Below are 13,467 nucleotides of genomic sequence, written 5' to 3'. Positions count from 1 at the left end.
AAGGTCAGGCTTTTTAAGGATTTTGCAATTTAATCAAGGGTTGTATAGTTATTTCATGTCAAATAACGACATTTTTTTTAACTAAGGACCTTTTGTACGATGGAATAAAAATATAAGATGAAACCGTTAATTTTTAAAATAGATGGGTGGAAAAATTAATTATAACATAATTTAGGACTAAAAAGTAATTCACACTTATAATTATTATTTAATTTTCGCAGCTCGAAAGGAAAAGCCAGTATCAACCCATACTTTCCCCATACTTCTGTGCTTTGCTTCACTTGCAATCATCATCACTAACTATGCAGACGCTACTCCGGCCGGCCGCAGCAGCAGCAACGGCTGTGACGGTAGGTCCTGCGCTTTCTCTCCTCCAACGCCACCGTCTAACAGATTACCGACCACTCTATCCCTCAAATTGTCCGCGCAAATTCACGCGATCAATCTCATTCCCTTGTGCTTCATTGTCTTATGATCTTCTTGAAACCAGAAAATTGAAGCTCTCCTTTACCAAAACAAATGCTTCTTCTCCGGTTTCTCCTGCTTTCACTCACTCAAACGATGAGGCGGAGAGGGCCAAGCTAGCTCAGGTTCTCTCCTTTTCTGTCTCTTATCGAATTTGACTGTGAATATTTTGTGTATTGTTTGGATTGGAGTGAAAGATTGTCATTTTGTGTTTTGTGTAGGTTGCGAAGAGATTGGAGATTACATCGAGGTATTTCAAGCGGTTGGGCAGTTTAGGGTTTTGGGGCCAACTAATATGCACAGTGGTAGCAGCTGTGATTCTTTCGTTTTCTATTGTAATCACTGGGAAGATCTCGTCTCCAGCTTCTTTTTATGCTACTGCTGGTGGGATAGCAGCTGCATTCATTTCGGTGTTTTGGTCATTTGGGTATATTCGCCTTTCTGAGAAGCTCCGAAAAACTGCTTATGATCCTACCAAGGTACAGTAATTGTGTAAAATGTTTCTTGATTGGTATCAGTTATTGTGAAATCAATGCGTTTCAGAATTCCTAATTATTTCTTTGAGTGAAGATTGATTAAGAATTTGCATGATTCTCAGTAATCTTTGTTTTCCAGATTTTTTTTTTTTTTTAAGTTGGTGATTGAAATGCCTAGATTCCCTATTTGGCATTGCTGTTGTAACTAGGTTGAGAAAAGCACCATCTTTAAATTACTGATTAAATGAAATGCTTTTGGTTTTTTATTTAGTTTTTGATGTTTTGATATTTTCCAATCATACAAACTCCAAAACAGTTAAAAACATAGTCTCAAAATGCTAGGTGCAACAACATTTCAAAAGGTTTTTTCCCCATTTGAAAAGTAATCCTAACCTCGATTCCAAACAGAAATGTACCCTGTCTTTTAAAATCTGAGTGTTACTTAAATCGTTTCTGCTGGCTTTTTTATTCATAAGGTAGGATGTGCGTAAGGTAAGATGCATCATCTTATAGAAACAAGGTGGTAATTGTACTTTTGTTATAATCACAGCAAAGAAAGAATGGGGGTGATAAATGGTTCTTACTAAAGCACCAGATGCTAATCACTTGTCACATTATGATTTATCATTATGAAATGATTTTAAAAAGATGAGGCACTAGTCTGGATATGTACAGTTACAGCTAAAAGAAACCTTGATGCTTTCTGCCAGTTGATAACTTGATTGAAGTAAATAAATTGAGTCTTGTGAATTCCTTTATTGAGTTTGTTAACCTTATACAAAACTTTTATTTTCAAGTATGCTAGTTGCGGCTGGTACAATCCAAACAGAATGAGGTTGATTGGCTTATTTGCAAGAATAGCATGTTTGTTTTGATTTAAATGCATGATACTACTGTGTAATTTAGTGTTGATAAATCTAGGTCAGATTTTTATTGAATTAAAAATATTTGAAGATGGGTTGGTTGCTAGCTACTCCCTTTATTGAATGCATTACCTTTAATGGTTTATACTTATGCATTTAGTATTTATGTGTGTGAAAGAATAAATTTGCAGCATGCTACTGGAGGACAAGGGTCTTTGAGAAAAATTATAGATTCATTTTTCTTACAGTCATTTGTGAAAATTTGGTAAAAACTTTTGACTTGAACTAAGAAATTAACTAGGTTCACAAATATGAGGCACAGAACTTGTTGGACCATAAGGAGCATCCAAATCATGCAAAAGTTGCCATCAATGTATTGGCTTGTATAGGAAGAAGATTGATGAAAAATCATAACTGACAAACATTATTGGCCTTTGCAAGGAGTTTTGAATGTTCTTCTTGAATTGGCTTTTATGTGGTATTTCTATTAGATTTGGCTTGCTTGTGCTTTTTTTTTTTTTTTCTTTTTTTAATTGTGATTGGTCATACTAGATTAGATAAAATCCGTAATGAAAGTATTAGAGAAAAGATAGGAGTGGTGCCAATTGAGGATAAGTTGAGAGAAGGGAGATTGAGGTGGTTTGGTCATGTGAAACATAGACATACGAAGGCTCTAGTTAGACAAATAGAGTACGTTAGGTTAGAGGATAGAAAGAAAAGGAGTAGACCTAAACTGACTTGGAGGAGAGTAGTATAATGTGACCTAGAAGCATTACATATTTATGAGGATTTAACCCAAAATCGTTTAGAATGGAGAAAGAGAATCCATATAGCCGACAGGCTTAGTTGAGTTGAGTTGAGAATTGTGATTGGCTGTCCTTGTGTTTCGTGTCTTTATGTCATGAGTTTCTTTGGATCATGCAAGTAAGATGAAATACATAATCTAAGAAAGGATTCTTTATATGTGGAAGGTCCAAACTGTATGCTGCCTTTCTTGAGTTTGGTATAATGCCAACATTGATACAATCTTTGGTTGCTCACCTAGCATGACCTTGATAGAGTGCTAATGCCTAAATATATTGATAGAATTCAGAATATTTCTATGAAGTTCCTGCATCAAGGACTTGACTTCGTACTAGGGCTGTGCGATATTCAGTCCAAATCGAAAAACTGGTTCAATCAGTTTGGTTTCCATTTTGGGCGGTTCGGTTCAGTTTTGAGTTTTAGATATTTTCAGTTTTTTGGTTTGGTTCAGTTACTTTAGCAAAAAAATTAAAAGACAAAATGGAACCAAATCGATTTCTCACCACCATCTTATTCTTGTTTTTCTTTTTCTTCTCATCACCATCACCATTGTCTTCATGCATGCATCGTCTTAACCCTTAAATCCTAAAAGGGCAAGTCAAAAGTGTCATTTGAATTTGATGATCTGGGTATCGTTGCCTATAAACTTTTCAAATGACATTCTTAACTTTTCCTTTTTGGGCTTTGAATCGAGGGCATCAATTGGTTTGCTGTTGCGTGAATAAAATATTTGTAATTTGTGTACTTGAAATCTGTATAGAATGGGTGATTTGTATAGAATGGTTGCAATGAATAGCTTTGATTTGCTGTAAAATTACTGTTGTTGTGTTAAGTTGTTAATGATTTGTGTAATTATATTTGCTGTGGAATTGGATTTGCTTTTCGGTTTGTGTAATTTATTTGCTGGGTTTCCTATTTAGGGAAGAAATTGGGCGTTTGAGAGCAAACCGACGGTTTTGAACTGAATCGAAATCGTTCGGTTCAATTATTAAATCCGTTTGTTCAGTTGCTTTTTTTACGTGAAATTCGGCTTTCGGTTTGATCAGTTCATCATACACTTATTATCAAGCCAATAAACTTTATCATTGCAGTAAACAGTAGCCTTCTGGACATTACTGAAATAGATTTACATGCATCATTGTACGGGATTCTCTTATGCCTCTTATAACCATTGATTGTTTATGGTTTCAGGCACCTCCTCGTGCTGATGTTGTGAAAGGCTTGAAAAATGGCATAGTTGTGAATCTGTTAGGAATGGGTGCTGCTATTCTTGGCATGCAAGCAACAGTTGGATTGCTAGTAGCAAAGGCTCTTACTTCCTCAGCAAATCCTTATTACCAGGGAATCTCTCCTGGTTACAATCCAGTTCTTGCATTGGATGTATTCTTGGTGCAGGTACTCATTCATATCTGATTTTTTGCTTTATCTCTGTATATGTTATGGGCCACTAGATTGGATATCTGTACGATGTTATAATCCTCCAAATATAGGACGAACTATGAAAATGTTGAATGTACCCTCGTTTTACATGGATATGCATTCAATCCTTTGCACCTTAGTCCAAGCAAAATAAACTAAATATAAAACCAGGAAATCAGTTTTGATTAAAGAATTCACATCACAATGAAGAGTCAACTAGTGGGATGGTCGAAAATGTTATATCAAGGGCACGACACAACAACTGCTATAACTTATTATAGAGATAGCGATTAACAGTCCAGCCCAATTATTTGATTGTCTTCCATCCTCATCATCCGGTTGGTCTTACGCAGGCATCAGCAAACACCATTCTTTCTCATTTTCTTGGGCTTGTTTTCTCCTTGGAGCTGTTGCGCTCAGTGACATTGCCAGCTGCAGAAAGCATTCCAGTCCCAAGAGTAGCATAAAGTCTCTCGCTTGTACCAAATGTCAAGTGAAAACATGATTTTGTAGCCAAAATGTTGAATCCTCAGCACTGAGTAATGATAAATTTCAGGGCAAAAAAGTGTTCATTTCTAGTTTTCAGGTCATGTAAAGTATCATCACCAGTGCAATTTAATTGATTTCCAATATTTTGAGTTGATTTCTTGGTTGATAAACTGGAACATTCCAAGCATGGTCAATGCAAGGCTTTGTCCAATATGTTATATATAGCGGCATGTTTGTTATTCTTGTGTGTATTTTATCTTTTTACAAAACTAAGATCAAATTATAAGTTGCTCTCATTTGGTAGAAAGGTTAAAAAAATTATCTTTATGAGTTTGAGCGGAGAGCAATTATTACTCAAGGTCTTTCACGGTAAATATTTAACAGTTAAAAAAGTATAAATATTAATAGAATTAAAAGTTAAATCTCTTTAAAATTCAAACATTAATGAGAGATTGAGAATAATAATGACCATTTGTTGATACCTAAGATTTGTTAAAATCTATAATTTATTTCATTTATTTTCAATTTATAACAATTTAGACCTTAGACCTCCTGGTCTAAATTATGATACACTATATTTTTAATTAATTTAATTTGGATAAAAAGAATTGAAAATATGAACCTTCATATTCACATGTGTAGTTTTTTAAATTTCAGTTTTATAAAATTTAATCAAGATTTAAAAGAAAGATTTAAGTTGTTTTTTTTTTTACTATTTTTCCAATTATTTTTCATTAAACTTAAAAAAAAAAAACAATTATCCTTCTATAAATAAAATTATAATATCATTTTTTAATAATTAAAATTGAATAATTATTTTAAAAATATTTATTACAATTAATCATATTATTATAAAATTAATAAATGAAGTATATTAAAAAAAATTCAAATATAAATATACCTTATAATTTTTTTTAATTATAAAAGGTATGGACATTTTTTTATTTTTTGAATTAAAATTTTATTTTTTATTAATGATAAGTGAAGACATTATTTTATATCTTCTTTTTTTTTTATAAAAAGTGTAAATTACAATTTTTTAAAATTAAAAAATATTAAAAAAATTATTTTCCATAAATAAACAATACATGCCCTTAAGTCTTGAGGTTTTGTTTATATTTAAATAATTTTATATGTTAAATCGAAAATATAATATATACATATATAATATTTTAAATAGAATAAATATAATTTTTATTAAAATATTCTTTATGTATTATGCCCTAAATTACTAGGAATAATTATAAAATTTAATATTTTTTAATTTACATTATTTTATAAGAAAAATGGTGCAATCTCATTAATCTTTTTTAAATATCAAAAAAAGTATTTTTAATTATTACTTAAGAAATAAAATTTTAGACTACTTAGTGATAAATGTGAGTTCTATAAAAATATAAGAAAAAAACAAGTCTCTTTTTCATATTGTACAATTTATTAATTTATCAATATGATAAATTATACTTAAAATATGAATCTTTAGCAATTACTTATAATTTATCCAAACTTTTTAAATTTTATGTTTCTTAAAGGCAAATGCAAAATTTAGTTATAAATCTCAAATGCCTTTACTAAATAATTATTGCTACAAAATTTTAATGCAAGAAACTACTTTAGAGGAAATCAATGGTAAGAATCTAAAAATTTTCTTAGGAAAATTTTAATTAAATTTTCACAAAATTGGAGTTGATTTTTATTTTAATAAAAAAATTTTTAATTAAAAAAAAATTAAATACTTGCATTTTAAATATAAAAATTAATAAAAAAATTAATTAAATTAAAATTTTAAAAAATTTTAAATTTCAAAAAGGAAAAAAAGTCATCCATTTAAAACAATGGCTATATTAGAATTTAATTCGATTTTTTTAATAGAATATAATTTAAATAATTTCATAATATAATTTAAACTATTAAAGTAAAAAATAAATATACTCACTTTCCATTTTATTTTTATTTATGAAGCAATAAATTTATTTCAGTTAGATATGTTTTAAAATTTAATAGTAAGTCTCAGAAAATGAAAACTTCAAAAAGAAATCATAAATAAATTTATTTTCTTAAAAATATATATTTTTACCTTAATTTATAAAAAAAATTATTATAGTTACATATATTTTAAAATATAATAATGTCCTAGAAAATGAAATGAAAAAGTTCATAAATAATTTTATTTTCTTAAAAACATAATATTTTTAATTTTAAAAAATAAAATTAAAACATATATACTTTACAAACACAAAATTTAATCAAAATAAAAATTAATCTTACAGTTTTTTTTTGAGAGTCTATAAATTCTTATTTTTTAAAAATTAAGAAACGATAGAAACTAGAACGAAGCAGCTGACTCTGTCTCTGCTTAACACGAGAGACATTGATAAGCCTCAAATCTCCACTCTTCCTATCGCTTCTCCACTACTATGGACTCTTGCACTTCCTTCAAGGCCACACCTTCCCAAACTCTTATCCATTTTAGTCCCGCAAACCCATTTCAATCTCTAAACCATTCTAAAAATCCACCCCCCGCAGACCAACTCCATCAAATCCGCCATTTCCCGCATCAAGAAAGAAGAAACCGTAGAAACCGTCAAAACACAGCTCGAGAACTGTTACCTCTTGGCTGCCATAAAATATACGGGCTTTACCGTTAAGCAATTCCAAGAATTGAGGAGATCATTGCCTGAATCCACCAAACTCCTTGTAGCGAAGAACACTTTGGTCTATAAAGCCATAGAGGGTACCCAAGGGGAGCCCTTGAAGCCCTGCATGAAGGGTAAGAACGCTTGGCTTTTTGTGCATGGTGAGGAGATACCTGAGGCTATTAAGCCGTACAGGAATTTCCAGAAGGAGAAGTTGGAGAATAATGACTTTACTGGGGCGGTTTTTGAGGGGAAGTTTTATGGGCCTGGAGATTTTAAGCAGCTGGAGAAAATACCATCCAGAGCTGAGATATATTCTAAGATTTTGGGGGCCTTGCAGAGCCCTGCAATGGCCTGCCAAGGATGTGATTATGTTGCTGGAGGCTTATGTGAAGAAGCTGGAAGATGAGAGTGGTGGACAATAGTGAATGTAGGTGCATTCTTTTGAAAACTCAATTTTGTGGTTTCTGAATTGCTGCAACAAAATTAATGGTTACCTGTGTCACTGGACTCATTTGGATTTGGTTTTCAAAAAAAATGCAATGCTTTCTGAAGAATTTTGTAATATTCTAATCCGGATAGTGATCTTGAATTCCAATGAAAATTATTCTGCATGGTTTCTGTAATTGGACTTGGTTGTTTGAATAGGTGATGTTGAGAGGGGCTGTTGTAAATGTGACTTTGAAACCTCTTTTCTGTAGTTTGGAATGCTTTAAGTGAAGTTGGGGTCGGTTGTTTTGATTTCAATTTGATTGAAGCTTAAGAAAGTAGCAAGATTGTCTGGCAATGTTAAGTTTTGATTGTGGATTGTCTTTGCAAGTTTGTTGATACTGAGTTTTTAAGATATCTTGGTTTTCGCTTCTAATAAATGAAGTTAAGGCTGTTTTTGTTATCAGGAGATGTATTATTATGTCTATTATGAGTTTATTCTGTCATGCTTTAATGGTTTGGAAATTTTGGTTACTTATAATTGCACATATTTACTGAGCCCCTGAAAAAAGAACCAGGACATGGAATTTTGGATTTACAAGTTCAGGATATGGGACTTTGGATTTATAAGTTTTCGATATTATGCAGATTTAATGTCTAATTAAGCTGAACAGCGAAAAAGAATTCACATGGTAAATCCCAACTAATTTGAAATTAAGGTTTCGTTATGGTTGGTGATGGATATGAGATTTGTAAGTGACATTCTTTTGTTGATGCAGCAAACTTATATGTGGAACGTTCAGCTGCTTAAACAGCTTTGTGGTCTTCTTAGGGATAAGACTGATTCAATGTCCTACCCATGAGACATCATGGTTGCCCCTATCTTTCACATACTCAACTCTCTGTTTTATTGCTTTGCTTTTGAAGAACTGTTTATGTTATTGCTTTGGAGTCCTTTTTTTTTTGTTTAAAAACACTGGTTGACTGCTTGCGAATGTCTTCTTTGTTATGTTAGTAGACAAACTCGGAATATGGCTATGTCAAATATATGTAGTCGTTACTCTTTAGTTTCGAAGACAATCCTCAATTCTCTTCGAGTCCCTCGCTCCTTGTGGGATTCTATTTATTGCGACACATGTGCAGCAAACATTGAACTATGCCCATTGCCCACCGCTGCTGCTTATTCGTAATTCTTTGGTTCGCTATTGTGGGATTTTCCTTGAAGTTTGGGCATCGCCCTATTCTTCAGGCTGAACTGTTAGCAACTCGTCTAGGGATTACTTTAGCTTGGGATGGCAAATGGGGTCCTTTTAGAGTCAAATTCTCTTGCAACAGTTCGGCTTATTCTATCAGGTTCTATTTCTCATCATTCCTTAGCTGTTTTGATTCGGAATTGTCATTTACTTTTACAGCAAAAGAGACAATGTGTTGCTCGTCACTCGTTACAAGAAATAAATTTTGCTGCCAATGCCTTGGCCATGGGTCACAACATTGCTCCGGCGTTGGAGATCTAATATGCTCCTCTCGGTGACAAGTTCCCTCTGGTCAATGAGCACTTAGACCAAAAAAAAAAAAAAAAAAAAATCCCACTAATTTAATTTATTAGGGTTTGTGCACCATGCATTTAATATCATTTGATTTTTTTATTTTTATTTTACATTTTTTGCAGCAAGCAACATGAACTTGTGGCACCAATGTCATACATTCTTATCTTTTTGGCCAAAAGGGACCAAAAAACTCTCACAGAAGACTAAACACAACAAAAGCAACCCAAAAATTGAATATTCTCCCACTTGTAGTGGCCATTTAATTCCTGAACCTGAATATTACTGTAACTGATATTTGATACTAATACTGAGAATCCGAGTAGAATGGAACCTGATCCTATGTTGACAACCAATCTCCACACCCCTAGTCACACTTTGCTGAACTACTTGGAACCCTGTATCAAAGTGGATGTTACTTAATTCCCTCAGCTACTCCCTAAATATCCACATTTGTAATAATAGTAACAGGAGTAAAATAACAATAAAGAAAAAGGAGCAAAGAAGCCGAGCGAATGAATGTAAAGCTATTTGACCAAAGCACATAGTTTTTTTTTTTTTTTTTTTTTTTTTCCAAGATAGTTACCCATGCAACTCTCCATAAGTCAAATAGTGATAGTAAGATTAATGAGAAATGATGTCATTGAAAGCATATTTACATTCAATAACACAACTCTTGCTGCCACATGATGTTGGTGAGAAAAACAGGATGAAAGCAAAAATCTAACCTATATACTAGCACAATTTATCAGCATACAAGGATCACATCTATCTTGATTTCTCTATGTTTAAGTGTTTACGCAGAAGACAATAGGTAATGGAGATAAAATTTAAAACCAACAATGCCAGTTATTTTTGCATGAAACTAGCTAAAAACACAGTAACTAATGTACCAAGTCAAAATAATTATAAAAGAGAAAATGGATTGCATAAACCACAAATCAAAAGAGGAATGCTAGGCGACACAACAATATTAAAAACAAGTGCATCTAAATAGCAAAACCTATACATGCTAAGGACCTTTAAACAGAAAGTACAAATTGATTAAATAAAATTTGTAAATGTTTGACAAAACCCCTGATCAGATATCATAATATCTGATCAGATGTCATCAGATATTGATGCGTACGTAAAAAACATAAACTTGCTGAGGTAGAGTGCAAGATGTAAAACCAATTGGCTTGGTATGATATTCTTTTGATGGCAATGATGTAAAGTTGCAACCAAGGGTGCAGAAGGTTTACAAGTGCAGCATCAAAAATTAAAACCAAATAGAAACTACCACAGTTCATCAATTGAAAATCTGTGGACGCAGTTTGTAAGTGGATTGATAGGGTGCCTGCTAGGCTATTGACTTTCTATCACTACAGCAAACATAGTGTATGATTCAACACACAAAGAGCTTTAGCGAACTAAGTTTAAAGGAAATTTCATTAGAGTTTAGCAGCACTTTGCAAATTGCAATCTATTAGCAGATGCATTCGTTTTCTTGGAGTTGTTCAAGGAGAGGCTCAACAGACTTTAAGTTGAGCACCTCCACCGTGGCCAGGTGGGCAACCTAACTGAGGTGCACGCCTTATTGCCTAGGAACACAACTTTTTTCCAGGCAAATAAGGCACAGCTCAGCACAACTCTGTCACATTTTGACAGGCACCATTCATCTTTTCTATTTACTTGATATTATATACTCTAAACTGTTGATATAAGGCGAGTATTAGTTTATGGTATATTGTAATACAGCCAAATCAAAATTGAAAGCAACACACACACACACACACACACACACACACACACACACACACACGCACACAGAGAGAGAGAGAGAGAGTTCCAGCAAAATAAGTTCCATAGTGCCCTCTAGCCAACCCCCTCTCTCTTGATTTCCATCCAAACACTCCAAAAAAGCCCTGTTTCTTGCTTTTCCATTTTTCCACTCTCCACTCTCTCTCATTCCTCTATTTTCCCCCATTCTTCTCTCTCTCTACTCGTTCCCTATTTTATTTCCCTAAAGCTCACCTATTTCCTTATCTTTTTTTTTCCTTATTTTTCCCAACTGAATTCTAAGAAATCTAGAGTATTGTTTTCCCTCACTCATATGGAGATATGCACTTACAATCTTTTCTGTATCAAATATGGAGTCTGATACTTTTGTCTTCCTATATATTTTCTTTAGCCCGATGCCTTGGCATGAAAATTGGATTCTAGTAACAGACTTACCTACTGAATCTTTTTTTCCTTGCTTGATGGTAGTGGAATCTTCTTTAGAAGGCTATCATCAATTTTCCTATACTGTGTTTGAATAATTCTGTGTGTTACAGACAACTTTTCATCAATGTGGTGCTGGTATTTGTCATAAAGTACAGGAACTGAAAGGCTAAGGAGAACCCCTGCAGAATTAACATACAAAAAGGAATTATTATTTAGCAAACCCCTTAATCATATGCCCAATAAGAGAATTAGAGAAACAGTGGACAGCAAAGAAATTACCAATATAGACAAGAGTGAGGAAATTGCAGAGACTACCAATATATGATGCTAACCACAAACCAAAAGCGACCTAAAGAATCCCATTGCATGTCAATAATGCATGGAAAAAACAAGCTGCTTGAATCAATAAAAATAGGATTAATTAAAAAGAGACCCTTGAGGTTTTCTATAATATACACTTTGGTCCTTACTATAATAATTCTAGTCATTGAAGATTGTTAATAATTCAACTTTTTAGTACATGATTATAAAATTCACTACACTTAAGTCCCTAAAATTTTGGATTTGATTACACTTTAGTCTCCAAAGTAAAGTTTCAAAATTTAGTAGGACTATAATCTCTAAATTACCGTATTATAAAACAATTCAGTAACCAGTTGCTCAAAATTTTGTGATTTTCACAGATGGTAGTATAGGGCTTAAAATTGCTAACAGCAATTATAAAAGTGTATTTTAATGCAAATATCAGGAAGTATTTTGTAATTAATCAATAAAAATAAAATAAAATAAACAAATCCAAAATCTTGCATAAAAAGTTCAATTGAGGGGTTATATCTCCTAACCTGAAGGAACAATTTCAAATTTCTGCCGATTACAATCTCACGTGCAATTGACAGCGCATGATTAGCATACACTTGAAGCACACCAGCAGCCTTGACAATAGTCTCCTCAGAAATTTCCAGGTCAGGCAGGGGAGGCAGAGGCCTGATGCACAGAACTAATCATTTTCCATTTTAGAAAATGAAAGCTAGAGAAGAAAGATCTATCTTTTTTTTAATTCCAAAAGAAGAATTACCCTTATCTTGTCCATGGTTGCTTTGCTTTATTATTCAAGTACAACTGATAATGGCAAAATTTTCAAATTAAAAAACATTGAGATGCAAAAGGGACATGAAAGAGAACCTGTTGAGAAGGGAAGCAGATTTGGCCCAGAAGAAGAGAATGGCGACGAGAAGCAATAACACATTAGCTAAAAAAGACAAGAGATTATAACCGGCTTACTCAAACAGCATCCACAAGGTAGTCGCTGTAACTAGAATCGTAACACTCCCACATCATATCTTCCATAACAGCAAATCAGCCACTACTACAATAAATAAAATTGACAAAATTAGAAGACAAAAATTCATCATCTGAAAGATCAGATCCATCTGGGGTCAAAATCACAGACAAAGTTATGATTATAGATAAATCGGTTTCCATTTGTATTGAGTAATAATTAGATTATCGAGAGAAGATGCGGTTTACCTGCGCCGCCGCCAAGAGCTTGATGAACGGATATGCAACGAGCAGGAATGGATTCTCCCATGAAAATACAATTTAGATTTTATAATTAAAGAAGAGATTACAGAGAAAGAGGGAATGAGAGCATAGACAGGGAAAAGAGAATACAAAACCGCACTGACAAAGAAGAAGCAGAGGAAACTGATATTCGAGGGAGATAACGTATAGATTCATGTGAGTGTTTTTTCTTTTTTCATTGGCCTGGGAACTTGCCCATGTAATCTTTGTATCTCCTTGGATACGACAATTTTATTATAGCTATTTATTAAACGGAATTAATCGTCAAAATTAAATTAATTAAATTATTATATTTTAAAAATTAAATTAAATTAAAATGCATGAAAAATTAAAAATTTTAATTTATTGCAATTTAATTTGAACTGATAATTGTTAGATTTTAATGAATTTTTTTATTTATACTTAATTTTAAAATTATTTAATCTAATTTTGATTTTAATTTAAACTTAATAATTATTAATCAATAAAATTAAATAATTTATATATATATATATATATAAATACATATAATACATAAATTCTCTTTAAAAATAAAATAATTTAAAAATTAATA

At 32.4% G+C, this 13,467-nt stretch overlaps 1 protein-coding gene and 2 pseudogenes across 1 annotated transcript; 2 read left to right on the top strand and 1 right to left on the bottom strand.

Moving 5' to 3' along the window:
* The first annotated feature begins 244 nt into the window (after positions 1 to 244).
* On the top strand, positions 245 to 4,755 carry LOC110642756 (protein TIC 21, chloroplastic). Its single transcript, XM_021794892.2, has 4 exons — positions 245 to 590; positions 687 to 944; positions 3,800 to 4,003; positions 4,381 to 4,755. Exons 1-4 carry the CDS (start codon positions 303 to 305, stop codon positions 4,492 to 4,494), a joined length of 864 nt encoding a protein of 287 aa, XP_021650584.2. The 5' UTR covers positions 245 to 302; the 3' UTR covers positions 4,495 to 4,755.
* Positions 4,756 to 7,036: 2,281 nt separating this feature from the next.
* On the top strand, positions 7,037 to 7,929 carry LOC110642758 (50S ribosomal protein L10, chloroplastic-like; annotated as a pseudogene).
* Positions 7,930 to 9,728: 1,799 nt separating this feature from the next.
* On the bottom strand, positions 9,729 to 13,117 carry LOC110642759 (reticulon-like protein B11; annotated as a pseudogene).
* Positions 13,118 to 13,467: the final 350 nt, after the last annotated feature.

This window comes from Hevea brasiliensis, chromosome 14, assembly GCF_030052815.1.
Source record: "Hevea brasiliensis isolate MT/VB/25A 57/8 chromosome 14, ASM3005281v1, whole genome shotgun sequence".
Lineage (NCBI taxonomy): Eukaryota > Viridiplantae > Streptophyta > Magnoliopsida > Malpighiales > Euphorbiaceae > Hevea > Hevea brasiliensis.
The sequence above is the reverse complement of the archived record's forward strand: the minus strand, read 5'-3'. Positions and strand labels throughout refer to the sequence as shown.

Bases quoted from the DNA above. Each gene is read 5' to 3' on its own strand.
- LOC110642756 (XM_021794892.2), top strand. From the start codon at position 303: ATGCAGACGCTACTCCGGCCGGCCGCAGCAGCAGCAACGGCTGTGACG. The intron at 591-686 runs GTTCTCTCCTTT...TGTTTTGTGTAG, and splicing joins AGAGGGCCAAGCTAGCTCAG to GTTGCGAAGAGATTGGAGAT. The intron at 945-3,799 runs GTACAGTAATTG...TTATGGTTTCAG, and splicing joins CTGCTTATGATCCTACCAAG to GCACCTCCTCGTGCTGATGT.